The 17,557-nt window shown below is 33.8% G+C and overlaps 1 protein-coding gene across 1 annotated transcript in view; it reads right to left on the bottom strand.

The window, feature by feature from the left end:
• The window catches only part of dicer1 (dicer 1, ribonuclease type III), an 81,723-nt gene that overhangs the window by 9,900 nt on the left and 54,266 nt on the right, over positions 1-17,557 (bottom strand). Inside the window, exons 22-25 of the mRNA XM_028822096.2 lie at positions 16,974-17,149; positions 15,717-16,491; positions 2,504-2,659; positions 978-1,824 (exon numbers count right to left, since the gene is read on the bottom strand). Of these exons, the coding sequence (XP_028677929.1) occupies positions 978-1,824; positions 2,504-2,659; positions 15,717-16,491; positions 16,974-17,149 (1,954 nt within the window). The remainder of the gene's footprint in view (positions 1-977; positions 1,825-2,503; positions 2,660-15,716; positions 16,492-16,973; positions 17,150-17,557) is intronic.

Raw genomic sequence — 17,557 nt, forward strand, 5'->3', positions numbered from 1 at the left:
TTACCTACATTGTTCCCATTGTAATATATTACAAAACTTATAGGCATGGACAATATGGGAAGGAAAAGTGTCTACTTCTCAATGCTACATCTCTTTTAAAACATATCCCATGAACTGCTAAATCTCTCCAAAACTTGCCATATGGATTTCTTACAATATAAAAACAAAAAAATGTAAAAGATTACATTTTTTGTTTTTCTATTATGAATACAAATCAATCAAATTACACCATTAATAAAACATGATCATATCCATTGATAAAACACAAACTATATCACAAAAAACTCTATGTTATAATGTAACAAAACAAGGCATAAGAATCAACCCTGTTGTTATCTACGCATTCAAACTATTTTTTTGTATGGAAAAATGCTGTTCTTGGCTGACAAAAATGTAACCATTTGTTGAATGTGATTTTTCCCTAAATATAATATTCAGGAGGACAAATTTCATGGGGAAATCATACCCTCACTTTACATCTTTAGGTCTTCAGAGTATCCAAACAGAAATAAATAACAACGCAACAAGTGCAAACTGTCAACCACATGTACAAATGAAGGTTAGCAGGTATCCCCGATATAACAAGGAGACTTCATCAGCACAAATGAAGATTCAGCTTGTAATTGACCAAAGAAAGACAAGTAATGACTTACACAGACAGGGGAAAAAACAGAACATGTGCTAGTATCATAGTAACATTAATCAGTCCTGTTAAACAACTGCACAAATTTAAAAATACAACTCTTATAATTATAAATCATTCTGTCAGCCATTAGCCAGTTTAAACTTACTACAAGCTCTACAGTAAATGTGTTATTCCATATTATTTTTAATCACTCCTCTAAACATCCCCACCCCGAGTCTTGTGGAAATTACGTTTAAAGCTGCTAAAGGGGTGTACATGGAAAATATGTACATGCACAATTGAAATAGACTTCCATTAATACATTAAAAAGAGAAAATAGAAGAGGGTTTACCTGTTATGGTATTGTAGTGATAAGATGCATGTGTAAAAGCCTGAAGAAGGTAGGCCTTATTTATGAAGGTATAGTTGATTTTCTTTTCAAAGTTTTCAAAACCTGCAATTAAGTGGCTCAGGGTTTTCTCTGCATTTGGATGATCAAACACACATCTGGGGGGGATCCTGAGCCAGTCATACTGCACATCTTTTTCACTATCTGCGCTAGGTTTATTATGACAAGTGGCACCATCTAGAACTCTGTTAGACTTCACCACAGGAAGCACTTTTAAGCCAAGAGAGCAAAGGAATAACTGTGCAGCTCTCTCACCACAGCTAGTCAGGTAGCATCCAAGCAGGGCTTCCACACAGTCAGCAATGCTTTTATCTGCAATGCACTGCTCACTATGCAAGTCATATGAGATGGACTGTTTACCAGTATCTGTTCCACAGTTTTCCTCAGAAGGATTCCAAAAACCCACTACAAAATCATCCTCTTCTGCTGCTTTGCTTGGGTCAAGGTAACACATTGCATCCCAAGAACTGTAGTCAAATTCATCATTATCTGAAGAGAACTGAACATTTGACAGGGAGGATTTCTTGGGTGCTTTCCACTCACAACTGGATTCTGCAGATGGAAATGGTGACAATGATATTTTTTTTCCAAAAGCCCCTGAACCAATAAGCATGTTATCAATGAATCGAATATGCTCTTGGTAATATTCCAGATCATCTTCCACATTAACTTCATCCTTAGATTCTTTCCACATTAGGTCATCATCATCTTCATCATCATCCTCATCCTCCTCCTCATCATCATCATATTCATCTCCAGATCTTCCATTAGACAAATGTTCTTTTCCCATCTTAAAATAAAACAAAGCATTCACATGATAAACCTTCAGGGACATCAAATAACTGCAGAAATGTAAGACAAGTCTTTATTTCTCAAAAAGACACAAGCGTTTCTGTAACACCTGCTTAACTGCTACAAAGCAATGTACCATATACAAAATGTATTGTTGGACAAAACGTGCGATAAAAAATAGTAAACAAAAGAGAACTGCATTCTAAGACCCCTGTCTGGCATGCAGTAAATTCAATACTTGTATATTAAGATATACTATGTACTGTATGTTTCTTATTGAAAGATTTTATGAAAACATCTAAAATGATATGCCATATTTTTTTTAATATAAATCCTTTAAAATACAAATCCAGGCCATGGTTCAACAACAATCAACATGTATTTGAACACGTCTAATGCAAGGTTGACATCTAGAGGATCGTCCTAGTATAGCAACTTCAAAAGCTGGTGAAACAAGTCCAGCTTTGTCTTAACACTTTGAGCACATATACAGAAAGTATATCCAAAATGAGAAAGTATGTATGTCCAGCATGTATAAAATTAAATAAGGTGATCCAGTTACAAAAACCTGATAATTTCTCAATAAATATTTCCTCAAGATTTAACTTCATTTATATTGGGTATTAAACTCTGAGGCAGTAAAGCATAGATTTCCATGAATGATTCAATAAACGTACCATTTCATCTGCATTCAATTTGTCTGTAGTGCTTTTATCTTGGTTAACCACATACCCAGGAGGAAGCCAGTTCACAGGTGGATCAAAAATTGAAACCACCATTCTACTTGGGAGACCCTTTTTTTTCCCAAGGCGATATAGATTACAATTGCTCACCTATGAAACAAGTACATAAAGCATTAGGATAAAAGACTTCAATTTTCAACAAATAAAGTAGACACACAAAGAGACACATACATAGACTTGTGTACCTATAAAAAGAAAAGAAAAGAAAAAAAGACCGGAAAAGGAAATATAATAAAATTAAATACCTAAGGTTAAGTGATAATGTGTGTCGTTTGTTTCATAATCTGCATTGAAAAGTGTCAACAACAAAAGAGATTCTTAATAAAATGAAATGATAAAAAGTAAAAACAAATCCTTAATGAGTCAATAAAGCCAGTGATTACCATCATAAAATACAATTCTTAACCATAAAAGGTAAATTATCTAGCATACAACATAAAGTTGAAACATTTTTTTTGAAATAAGTCATTTGCATTATTGACAGCCACATATTTCTCTCCAGATCTAAGAACATGCAACCTAACTGATTTGCTATTAAGACTTTGAATATTCACGTGAACAGAAATATAGAAAATTCTAACATAAAGGAAAAAGGCAAACTTGGATTTAAATGCAAATTTATGAAAGAAAATTACCAGCAAGTTAATATGATTTCCCTTCTTTTCACAGCAAACTTTTACATTGTTAGCAACAGGATATTTTAATACTATTGTATGAAAATAATTTGTGAAAAAAAAAATGATAATATTATACATATAAATGACTCTAAAAAACTAAAAACTACAGTCTGTATATAATTTGTAAAGCATGAATAATATGCACACATCTTTAGGTGGATCTTTTTAAAGACATTTTAAATACTACTACAAGATAATTTAATACCAATTAACATAACGTATTCACTCTACCTCTGGAGATTATTGCAAATAGCTAACTGGAATCACTTTTTTTTACAAAAGGGGACAGGGATTCATTATAAACGCTGTATCTACAGAATGTTCAAAAGTAATACACTTTACGCAAACAATTAGAGGTAACGCAGCTCTAATCAGTTTTAAAAAATTCAGAGTGCAACACTGATCTTTTAATAACAGTTGGAGGAGAAGTAAAAGGAACAGAGATGGCAATGGTTGAGTGGTAGGTATGGAATATGGACAGGCTGTTTACAGATACTCCTTTCTTCAAATTCAGAATTAGAATACCTCTGGAGAAAAATATAACTAGTCTCGCTTTTCTGTCCTGTTAACTAGAACTATATGTTGCGTTGGTTGTACAAGTCCAGTTTCTTTAACAGCTGTTATACAGTAACTAATGTACATATTAAGGATAAAATTATTACAATAAAATAAATACAAGAAAAAAAAGTATTTGGGGATTTCTGTGTGGACAAATCTAAACGTTTACAGATAAACAGACAACGCCACCCCAATAACACCCATCTCTAGAGATTGCTCCACTGAAGGAGGGCACATAATTGTCAAGACTGCTCACCTGAACACTGTAAGAAAATTGTCCTGTACTATAGGTTTCCTTCAGTGGTTTGTTTGTGGTAGTGTACCCACATTAAAAGAAAGCTAACGTATCCTGTTTTTAAGATCTTTATTTTTCTGTAAATATTTCTTCCATGAGCACTGAAGGGATATTTTGGTTTGGCATGCCTACAATTTGTAAATTACACTTGCCTGCAGTGCGCACCCTTGCTTGACATTCCCAGGAACAATCTCTCTCCGTGTTTAGCCTTTGGTTATATTGCTAAATAACATGTACACGATTAGTGACTTTTGTTGGCAATCTAATCATATGCTTTTAACAAAGGAAATATTGAAGTTCATGCTGGTTACAATTTTCTGAAACTATCGATTTATATAGTTACAGTTACATTAAAATGTGTTGAATACTGAAAACAAGTCTTCTAAAGCAACTAATTAAAATGATAGAAAGCATTCTGTGCATTTTAGGATATATTTCTAACAGTCAACTGCACTAATGTTACACAGGCTTCTTTACTGTCGACGTATTGCCTGCGCAACTCTTAATTGTTGCTTTCTGTTTTCTGTCCTTTCAACTTGAATTTACTGGTTTTCTCTGACAATCTCAACAGGTGCAAAGCCATAAGCCATCACGAAGGTCCATCATAAGACCTGTCTATGCTGTGCTAGTGTAGAGCACTCTGGGAGGATAAAAAACAAAACAAAACAGAATCACACACAGAGTGGCCAGGTCAAAGATTGTTATCCCAATTGCCAGGATCTAGGACGCAGCTAAACAGTGCCCCCGTTGCTCTTTTGTCAACTCTTAGCTTTGATTTGCTTAAGCCAGACAAACTCAACTAAAACGATCTTTTCACAGGGTGCATATATGTAGGTAGTTAGTATAGTAGCTCTTTTAAGGTTCTTACAGGGGCCGTATACAGCTTTAGCTGAACGTCTCTCGACTATAATGCATGATGTACAATATAACCTAACATCTTGTTAGCTCTGTTCAATGCTTCTGTAAAATGTTTGATTGTCTTTCCCATTGAGGCTAATTTCGGAGCTGTGCACCACAGCAGTGCTATGAGGCAGCATTTGTCCATTCCGGATTTCTTGTATTATCCAAATCTAGCACTAGATTTTGGGTAAAGATTATAAAATAACTAAAAAATCTGCAACAGAAGTGAAAAAAATCAAGAAGAGACCAATACTTCTTTATTGAAATACTTCAATTCTAATGCTTCCAAAATATAAAACTATACGTTTGTTAACAATGAGCTTTACATGTTACTTAAGTAACAAAAAAGTGGCCCCTGCACCACTGCCTATGGAATCCCGCTTTTTTGTTAAATATACTTAAACAATGCATCCAGTCTGCAGGAAATTCACAAATTTTTAACTTCCCTTTCACACAATTTGCTTAATTGAAGCGGTTTCAGTCCTAGTAATACCAGGCTCTCTAGTATGTCCAAGGGAAGAGTACTATCAAATCCTAATTTTATGACCTGAAATGAATCAAATAAAGCAACACAATAAAATCTTTTATAAAAGAGTAATATATAAAACTTACAAGAAATTTTACCAAAACTACACAAAATGTGATGCATATTCCATAATCACAAATTAAAGCATCATAGTAGATCAGTTTTATAAGAATGAGGCTGTCTGGGTCTATTGAAAATGAAAAATGAAAGAAATGCTTATCAACAAACATTAGATAATTAAATGAGTTAATACTATATTGTACAATAATACAAGATTGATGTTTTCTATTCATTACCAGTAAGCTACCATGAAAAGATTAAAAATTATTGCTTACATTTAAAGAGTATATCCACTGTATGAAATACATGCTAAATCCAGCTCTATAAAAAGTTAAATCACCACCACAAATTAACAGACACACACACATTATATATACTGTACACACACACACACACACACACACACACACACACACACACACACACACAAAGAGAACACAGAATTAACTGGAGACAAGAAAAGAAAAAACAACAAAAACAATGACAGAGGAACTACACCTATGCTGGATCTGATTTAACAAAATGAAAGTAATAAGATTTAACAAACCAGCGACAACTTTTGCAGTTTGCCCAAGAGGATAACGGCAGTGGTTTTTCATGATCTATCAAAACTAATAAGCATAAAAAACACATTTTAATGACACCACTGCTTTTCATGTAAAGAAACAGCTATGGACACATGATGTAAATGTATTCTCTGTAATCAAAATGATTAAAGGTATAGCCTTTAATGCGGACAGATAAGACAGAGAAACATCCTACATCTGACCTGCAAATCTGATTTTCAAATTGATTTTTCTGCTCTACAATTAATTTAAACCATACACATGCTTTTTACTAAATTGGCAGGTTTGTCTCTGAAAGCTTCAATGTGCTGGCATGTCAAAGAAAATATTTAGGAAAGAAATAATGAGCATGTCAATCATACTTTGCATTAGACATCACTTTGATTTAAATTTCAACCAGTTTAAAGACATAAATTGAATCTATATTACTCTTCACAAAAAGCCTTTTTTTATATTGGCACACTAATGGCAAGCGAAAGTCTCAAATCAGTACCTTAAGAACAAATCAAAAACACAGTCTTGAGGGCTAAATGACAATCTTGACATTTCTTGAAACATCTCTCAACAGAAATCAAGTTTTTAGTTTCAGAACTTGTATGCATTTATACCTCAGAAAGTGGAGAGTAACACTTTATACAAGAATGGTTTTAAAATTTACAGTATACTGATTGAGTTTATATGAACCTCATGAATAACCGCAGAAAAAATAAAATAAACATAGGCACTCACCACTACATCAGCAGGCGAACAATTACAATTTTCAAGTGAAATGCATTCATTATTAGTCTTAGGCAGCAATAAAGAATTTTAAAAAGCAAGCTGCCCCAGTGTGGTGACATTCTTATTTACCCAAAGTGCTCCGTTATATTATGGAACAAACATCTGGCACCAACAGATAAACCATTCAGCGGGAGTCCATTCCCTCAGATGAAATTTAAATACCAAATTGAAGATGGAGGGAAGAAAAGAAGTGCTACAAACTCAGAATAGGGGCCAAATACAAATAGAGACACATTCGACAGCTGCTGCTTCATGCAATCTGCTCTACAGCCTAAAACAAACCAGTCCACAAGGATAAATATGCTACAAAACTATTTCCAAATTTCTAGGTTTTAAAAGCAACCACAGGAATACATTAAATAAAATGTGTTAGCAGGACTAAAACTGAATTTTATGTATGCTCACTCAACATAGGATGCATTAGAAATGTTTTTATTTCCTGAATGTTTTATTACACCATCTCTCACTGTAAATCAATCAAAGTTACTGCGTATACATGTACTATATTGTAGAAAAGTACTGTTTAATGAACATCTGTATCATTATTTAATTTCCCTAGTTATTACAGACATGCACATTTTGCACTGTAATTTTTACAACAAAATACCAAAAGTACATAAGAAAAAAATGTGACCTTAATAAAAATATTAACATATTTTTCAGTTGCTCATATAAAAAACGAGTGTGCTTTATCACTACATTATTTTCAAGTATGCTTTAATTTATGGCGGTACTAAGCAATAGCTTGCTTTAAATATTGTGCAAAGTGTTGTAATTAACAAATACTAGGCATTTTTATTGCAAATCTTAAAACCATCAATTGAGTATTCTTTTTGTTTGATGGCCCATCCCTCAAATAATGAATATTCATTGCAATCATTGGCATTTCTGTATTAAGATCCAGCTGGGTACAACCTCAATAGATGTTTTACATAATAAGTAATTAGTCTCCATCAGTAGTTTATTATTAAAATGTTTTTATAACCCCCCCAATTTTGTTTTCTGGAGCAATTGTTTTCAATGTTCTGTCATAAGCTGAATATTAACTTCCAGCATGCTTGCCAGCACTTACTACTTGCTTCTGCTTTTTCTAGAATGTGATAATTTCTTTGTGCTGGGTGCTGTAAGCAAAATGAATTATTGATATTTATAATAAATATATCCAAATACATTATTATTTTTTTTGTTTAATTTGGCAATCAGTTCAACAATACTTAATTATTGCATCAATTATATTTAATTATAAGTTTACCCCTTATACTGTATAATGGCCAACCCCTTACCCAGCCGGCAGCTACATCTCCAAGACCTGTGGCCTGGATAATTTACTGAGTATGAATCTAACTATCAAGCCGTACCTCTAACAAAGTACACTTTTCCCCACAATCGACGGTGTAAATATAAACTCACAAAAGCAGATATGTAAAATTATACTGATTAAATGTATTAAATGAAACAACAAGACAAATGAAAAAATAGAAAGAAACATATAAATATAAATATCCCTCCACCACATCAACAATGAGACACCACCATATATAAATACAACAAAACCCTCCCTTGCCCCTGTAACATATAACAAACAACACAAATAACAAAAAAATGAATGAGATACGGAAATGATCGTGAACTTGAGTCCGGTTATAAAAACTGTCCTGAATACGGTTGACTGAACTAATGATAAATGAGTCGTTTGATTTTCCTGGAACAAAATGGAACAGCCTCACCGTGAATCCTCGGTGCGTGGTGGATGCTGAAGTCCGACCCCGGGGTCTCTCGTGATGAGGGTATTGAAGTAAGTCCGGCGAAGTGAAAAAAAACTGGATGAAAATGCGCGATGTAGAGTACAGCAGGTAAAGATGGCTCGTGGTCGTGAAAAATGAAAAAGTCTCCTTCTCCTCTCTCTTCTCTTTTTTCTACCTCCTGGACATTTCCCCCATGATGGCTTAAATAGTTCTGTGACGGTTGTAATTGATTAATAGTGAACAGGTGTTTTCCAGGTTTGAGGCTGTGGTCTTCTTCCATCATTTACTGATACACACACAAACAGCAAACGGGACAATGGAAATGAGATGCACTCAGTACTGACATTTGACAGCACTAACTATGTAGCCCCGCTACAACTGTATATGTATATTATGTATACTTCTCAAGACTTAAAATAAAAATTAAATATGTACATGCATAACTACATAAAAAAAACATATGGACAGAAATTGTTTTCCCTGACCAACTGGGATCCGTATTCGTGGATTTGAGTATTTATGGAAGACAATTGACACGTAGAAACAAAGAAGCTTTGGCTGGGAAATCTAGCATTATGTAACTTAATATGAGCCATGAAAGTTTAGGAGAATCTTGAAGACGGTTTAATGAAGCTTTGTTGAATGAATTAAAAAAAAAAAAAAAAAAAAAAAAGTAAACTTCCCATCATGATGGATCTTCATCTGCCCATTGCACACAGAGGAATCTTGTCTGAACTAATCCTTGTTTGCTTACAGGAACAGAAACCTAAACCTAAAAAGTGTAACCTAATGCTCTTGTTTGGTAAAATGTATACCTTACAAACCTAATAGAAATTTTAATTTAAAATGTATCTACCAATTACAGATCTAAATGTCTTTTACCATTAGAGATCTCATGTATGTCTTTACTTGTTATTAACAAATTTATATTATGCCAATTTCCATTTTACTTCTGCTAATTATATTTTCACTAATCATAATTCTAGGTATCTGTAAGTATGTTTTGGCTAGAGAGAATAAAGGGAATTTTCTCAATGACATCTTTCAAATTTTCAGTTAGACACCTGTAATTACATTTTGACTAATCAAAATTCAAATTTCAGTTATAAGAATAGGATATCTGCAATATCTTTAATTTGTTTACAAATTATATCAAAGACATAATTAGACTATCAGAAATCATTAGTTTTGCTACTAAAAAATGTCCAAACTGTTTCCAGGACAAGATCCAACATTTGAACATTGCAATCATGCTCCAGCCTCATTTGGCCAATTGTTTTGGACGTGCACCAAATTAACATCATTCTGGACCAAAATCTTTAAATGCCTTTTGGGCAGCCTTGGTGTCCCAATCTCTCCTAATCATTAACAGCTCTGTTGGGTGTACTCCAAGATGGGCTTAAAGTGGAAAAGGATAAACAAACTGTGATTGCCTTCACTACACTATTGGTATGAAGACTTGGCTTGCTCAACTGGAAAAATCCTAACTCACCTCTTTTAAGTCAGTAGGTAACTGATGTTATATACTATTTGAAATTGGAAAAAATCTACATAATTCTCACTTAGAGGATCTGTTCAAAACTTTTTTAAAGCCTGGCAGGATCTAATCAATAACATTTTAGAAAAAACTTTTATACTGGGGAAAAGGATTCTCTTCCTTCTGTTCTATTCTTAAATGTTTTACTCTTGGCTGTGGGCCTTCCTCTCTTTCTCTTGGGTGGGGGTTGAATTGAATTTAATTTTGTTAAGTTTAAGCGTCGAGATTAACATGGAAATGTCGAGAATAATGTCAACATGTCGACTTTATTCTCGACATATAGTTTTTTTTCTTCCCTGTGTCCGTATTTTTATTTTCTTCACTGTGACCCTAATACGATTCCGTAGGGCTATACCACAAATAGCATTATAAATGAAAGTTGCAGTTTTATTATTTATGTATATAGCTTAGCTTGAAGCAAGGTCCATATTAATGCAATTTGCCTTAATGACGGTTCAGTTGGTAAAGATGTCATCACCAAGTTGCATTTATTTTATTTTATTTTTATTTGGTGAATACTGTGTAATACACCTGGGCTTGTAGTCTTGAAGTATTAGTATTATTACTGGAAGTTGCACTTTTATTTATTTTATTGTTATTATTTATTAAATATTATGCAGTTTAATGATGGTAAACTCGTTTAAAAAGTCACTTTAATGTGTCAGTGGACAGAGATTGTTAACATTAACAGAAAGTATAGTTGGTTTACAAAAAATATTTACTATTTATTCCTTTTCTAAGACATGTTCAGTGCAATACAACTTTTGACAAGCACCTCTGGATATTTTACTAAAGTCTAAATGCCTCTTTGGATGGTTGAAAATATGTTGTCAAAATTATAGTTTAAGTTGTTTGCAAAATTTGTTCAATAAAAATGTTCTATATTTTGACTGCATCTGTCATGCAATGTGATTCCTTCTCTTCATTAGTGCCACCCCCTTGAAAACTATCACTTTATGGGCCCTGTAAACCTGGATTAATACTTGTGTGCACATTAAAATGTTTTTTTGTACAATGTACAATTCTCATGACAGTAGAATAGGTTATTCTTAGCCAGTCTACTGCAGTAATTGCAGTGGAAAATGTGGTTAACATCCACTCTTGCATGGGGAAAAAAATACCATTGAATACCGAGAAACCGGCATAATTTTGAAAAATACCGTGATATGGAATTTTGGTCATACCACCCAGCACTAGTTTCTAGTCTAAAAAATAAAAAAAGATGGACACACAATATTTAAGTGTATAATCTTGAATATTTCCCCTTTTGAAGATAAAAGCCGACACAACTCTTGTATGGGGAAGCGGATGTACAATTTAAACAGATTTTTACTTTCATGGGGATTTTTACATATGCATAATAGACCTGACTATTTTACATTACAGCGAGTAACTAACCATAGTAAAAAATAGTAAAACATAATAAATTGAAAATTATGTTTCATGCTGTGTTAGAGGTATTCGTTGAGTTATACGTTTTTGTTCTGTTTGGCTTTGAAATTAACACGCAAATATTTTTTAAACTTACACTTTTACTGTAAAAATTAACTTTTCATCAATATCGTAATGAATTTTGATTCTGTGTTTGGACTTGAATCATGACCACGCAACGTATAACTGCCCGTGAGTGAATATTGTTTCTTTCTCTCTAATAAATAAACAGACTTTTTCAAATGTTTGTCCCTGTGATTTGTTAATTGTCATAGCCAAAGCTATTCTAATGGGAAACTGTAAACGTTTTAATACGAATGGAATATCAAGATCTCCTTTGGTGTCTAATGTTATCCGCGAAAGATGTACTACATTACCTTTCTTGTTGCCTGTTAAAATTTTACATGTCATTGCCATGTAATTGATCCGACAATTTCACATTAATTCATTTGACTTCATCGTTTTTCTGAGTTAGGATTGCCCGTGTACTCATTTCATCTGTTGATAACCCTTCGGGATGAAATACCTCAATAAGATTTTGACATAAGTTGTCTTTTACTGGGAACTTAAAGTGAGGAAAACGTAAAAAATTTATAAGAGCTGAGCGCGCAGGAACTGTGTCAGACAAAAGCATTCACACGAATGAGAGGCGAGTGGACCGTAGGCGTGGTTGTAAATGGTTGAGGGCGGGACTTGACAAAATCTCTTGGAAAAAGTCTCATCTCAAGACTTTCTTTTATAACAGAGAGATATGTTGTACAGAATAACTACTGGCTAGATCAGGAAATTTTAATTGTTTTATGACAGGAATATACAGGACAAAATGAAATGTAAACAAAACCATAGCAGGGCCTTGGTGATACTGGCTTAAATTTATACTGTGGTAAATCTGACCCAAAATGCAATAAATACCTTAAAGACTGAAGCTCCGTCTACACAGACATTTAAATACATATATTCCATCTAGAGACCAAAATCTGGTATATTGTCTCTCAACATTATGAAATATTACAGTGAGAAACATTTTTTTCAAAATGACCAATTTCTGTAATAGGCCTGCCTCAAAGAAACAGCTCTTTTCTTCTAAACCCTTTTGTTGTATATCTCCTCTATTCATATTTGAGTTTTCTTTAGATGTATTGTGTTCACCACCTTGCATGTTTTGCAGGTGTGTCTATCAGTCGTCACCACAACCACTGTAAACATTTCTCTCTCTTGCTACATTTAACTTTATTTTATACTATAAGAAAAGACAAAGCTCTTCATTCATCAGTACAATAATCACAGATCACAATAAACGTATATATGAATATTACATATACATGGAATTGTAATTAGGATGCCTGGTTCACTAGCTAAACAAATAATACAAACAAAAAATAAATAAATAAATAAATAAATAAAATGATTAGTACTGCAGCTTACCCTGTAACCGATACATGAACACTGAATAATTCATATAAAAGACAACTACAAAGGCTGTGGTTCAAAGCAGAGCCAATGTGAAATGGACAGACGAGTGCTTACGAAGCATGGACTTGTCGCTTTAGTCGTAAATTACTGGCTGCTGTAATTACCACACTACTGACAAAGTACAAGTAGTTTTACTGTGAAAGTTAAGTAGGAGAAAGTGTGTAACACTACATTCCATTTACATCGGAAATTGTATATCTTAGCTGGGAATGTCATTACACGGAGCTGACCACGCTCCAGTAAAACATTCAGAAAACCAATATGGATTTGTCCAGGAAAACCTTTGTTGTGCTTGCTCAATCAAAATAAACAGAAGTTGATGTAATATTTTTACATCTACACATTGCAGAAGCATGCCCACAGATAGATGTTGGACAGAGCTGTGTGTACGACTGATTTAATGAGGTACAAGTAGACAGAAGTGCTAATAAACAGTACAGTGAAATCTGTGGTATTACTGTGGTGTACACCGCCATTTTGGATTGACATCTTGATCTACAGTCAGACAAACTTGGACTTGACAGATCATCCCAGTCTTTCCCAGATGAAAATTCCAACTAGGAACTCAGAAATTCAGACTACCTACTTCAAATGGAATGTAGCACAAGTCAGTGCAGCTGTTGCCTCTCTTTACCTGCTGTTTTGTTTAGCAGAGGCCATTTAATGACGAGGGGCAACAGGGCTGTTGCAGGCATCTAGATGGCATATTTATATGCAGTAACTTGTTTTACTTTTAGAAGTTATACCTCTTACACTGTCACCCCATTTCCAAATGGCAGAGCTAACACCATCTGCTCCAAACTATTCATTTTGTGGCCCTTGCTCAATTTTTTTTCCTGCTCATCACTATCACTAGGCAATATGGGCAGAGTTGCTGCACTCACATTGAGAAACAGTGGTGTAAACCTTGTGGATTTTAAGTGCCAGAAGAAGTTATTTAAAATCAAAAAGTACTGAAAATTGCAATACTGGCTTATGAATATTATTTTTTCTTAAAACATCAAATCAAAAATATACATATATTGCCCAGCACTACATCATAGATGAGACATGTTTTTCTTCTGGCTTTTGCTAAGCATTTTAATTAATTTCCTGTCTTAATTCTTTTGAGGTGTAAATTAGTAATGGTCTTTGTATCTATGAAATAAGCCATTCTTCCATTCATTTCCTGAACCCACTGAATTAAATCAGAGACTGTGCTTCTCCTGACTGCATGGAACACAAAGCAGGCACCAGAACCCAGACAGGACACCTATGGATTACGGGGTAAATACTCTCTACATACACAGATCACTCGCACATATAGTGTCAGTTTAGAGTCTTCAATCAACATAACATGCACCAATTTGATCTCCTTCAATAACTTCCTGTGCAATTCAAAATATCTCATATTCATTAAAAATATCTTAAAACGTGCAGTCATCCCATTGAAAACATGGGCAATTTTACAGGAAGCCACTTTGAAATATCTGGAATTGCATTTTGAGATATTTCAAATGATAAATGAATTTGTTTCAAGATATCTCAAAATAAATTTTTGATATCTTAAAATATACTTCAGATAAAATAACATTCTGATTAATTTAGTTAAGATAGGTCAAAATGCATCTGAGACATCTGAAAATACATTCTTGAAACAGGTGTATATTGAGATATGTATAATTCTTTTTGGTACATCCTAAAATGCATTTTCAGACACCTCTAACTTGGTTTGCCCAATGTACCTGGTCACTTGGTAGCCTCTCTATTCACCTTTTGTACTTCTTATATATAAAACAATAAAGTTAACACTGCAAATACCAGAAGTTCTGTCCTTATTTAGCTAGATGTACTTAATATGATTATTCAATGTACGTTTGTTCCTACAGGTACAACAACCAAAACCAACAAGTTACAGCCATACTCAGAATTCATCTAGGCTGACAGGGTGACTAGAAAATTCTCTTCAGCTTTATTTGAAGCTCTAGGCAACTTTACGAGTCCAGCCCACTCTTCTAATTTCATCTACAACATTTCAAACTTTTCATCAGCTTCCTTTTTAGTTTCATCCACTCCACAATCACTACAGTGTGCTTCTTTAAAATTACTTCATTATTAAAGAGGACCTTTAAAAGTCACACTAGGAGGCAGCTTCCAGAACTCATTCACTATGAATTATTAACATCTAAGTCTGCGTGTTATATATCAGTATTCAGTATTCAGTTACTTTTTACAAAGACTGTACTTTACCCTGTACTCATTTTTTATAAACAAAACAAATAATAGTATTATTGAAGATGACTTGGTTATTGCTGCTCAGCTGCAAAATTTTAAGATTAAGTTGAAAATCCAAATTTCTCCATAGGAACACTTTCAAAGAGACTTTCTTTTTTTCACTTAAGCTTTACTATTCCTATGAGAACAACATTTAATATTTGTCGATTAAAATGTTAACTTCTAATTTTCAATACCTTTCTTACACAAATTTAAATCATGACATTGTGTGCACTATAAAAACACTGAAGCTAAATTTAAGAAAAATTCAGGTACATAACATATGAAAATAATCTATGATACTAAAAGAAAAATATGGCAAAATTACCAGCAATGTTAAACTGACCTTTTTACTCCTCATGTAGGAGAGACGACCTTCATGAGCATCTGGATATGTACAAAATAAGTATGTTGTGATTGCATGTTTGAGAAAGGAATCTCCAAGCATCTCCAGTCTTTCAAGATTGAACCCATCACTAGCATTGGACAGAGTCAAGGCTTGTAAAATAAGCCCGGGATTCGGGCCAAACGTTTTAGGAGAGTCACCATTTACAGGGATGACTGCAAGCTTGGAATTTTCTGAAACTGCCAAAGGTGCCAAATATCTTGCCAGTGTTGCCACTTCTAGGCAACTTTCTGAGGTAGATTTTTTAGAATATCCATAGATACAATTATCCATTACAGTACATTCAAAGCTGGGCTTGGGCTGGTTCTCAATGCTGCATGAAGTAGGCATGGGAACAGAGGTAGTTGATTGTGAAGGTATTTCACTCTTGCAGGAATAAAATTGGCTGGCACTGCGTTCAGCTTCAACAGTGCTGCCATTAGTGAGGTTCTCAGCACAAATTAGAGCATCTTGAGCTCCATTTTCCTCAAAGAATGCAATAGGTTTATTAATGTCAGATGACAATTCAGAAGGTGCTTTAAAGTTCATAGGTGTCAATGTAAATCTCTCACACATGCAGGTTTCTACATTAGCACCTTGATTTGCAGCATTATCAGGGGCTACAGTTATGCTGTGCTTACAGTAATTTTCATTTTCTTCTGTGCAAGTACTGGGACTTGAGATGAAAGTTTTGCAATCTATTGTTTTCTTCCATCCAAAATCCAAGTTTGGGTACCTAAACCAAATTTAAATTTATATATTAAAGCAGACTACATTAGATATGAGGCAACTAGCTCAACATCTGACTACTGCCTAAAATATCTATGGATACAAACATTTTTCTATGTAGAAATCAATCAATTAATAAATAAAAAAATCAGTTATTTATAAAAACTTCAAAAAAGTAACAAAAATGAAACACTAAACTAAACATGTCTTTTACAAGACGACAAGGAAATCGAAGAAGCTAAATACAAAACTTTAAACCCGACTGAAAAAATACAGCTAGTGAAAAACGAATTTAACATCACCAGACTCACTATTAAAAGGCCATTTCTTTTACATGAATGATAATTAAACATCTATAAAATAATTAAATATCTAATTGTATATCTAAAAATAATTTTAATGGGTATGTGCTGTATGAAATAGTTTTCAAAGTATAAATATGCATAGATAATAAATAATAAAGAACACATTAACGACATAAAATTGCACCTGAAGTCTGGCGGTAATGTTTTGACCCCTACTCCTGCATCAATAGCTGTCTGGGCTCTTAGTTCCTCTGCTGTAAGAAGGCAGTGTAGACGATAGAGGATACTGGGTAGGCAGACTGCTTTTCTCCACAAAGATGCTGGGATTGGATGAATTGCACAGAGTTCAGGAACCAAAATCTGTGGAGAATGAAATACACTGTAAAATTCTTTACTTTAAATGTACTGAGAGGAATGTATTTAAAGCAGCAACCACTTAGAGGCACAAATTAACTCATGAGTGTATGCAGGATTAGCAACTGGTAACAAAGGAAATAATGCTAATTACACTATAAACACAAGAGAAACATAGATACTGCCTAATTAGAAACCACTGATGAACTGCAAAGTCATTTTCCTGCACCATGTCTGCAATTTAAATCTGCATTAAACCTGGTAACAAGGAGAGGCAAACAGAGGCCCAGAGCAAAATCAAAGCTGGCATCAAAATTGCAAAGTAAATGTGGAAAATGATTTCAGTAACAACAAAGAACCACAACAAATGTGATAAGATATAGAGACTGTCACATGCTCTTTAAGATTAACACC

This window comes from Erpetoichthys calabaricus, chromosome 16, assembly GCF_900747795.2.
Source record: "Erpetoichthys calabaricus chromosome 16, fErpCal1.3, whole genome shotgun sequence".
Taxonomy (NCBI): domain Eukaryota; kingdom Metazoa; phylum Chordata; class Cladistia; order Polypteriformes; family Polypteridae; genus Erpetoichthys; species Erpetoichthys calabaricus.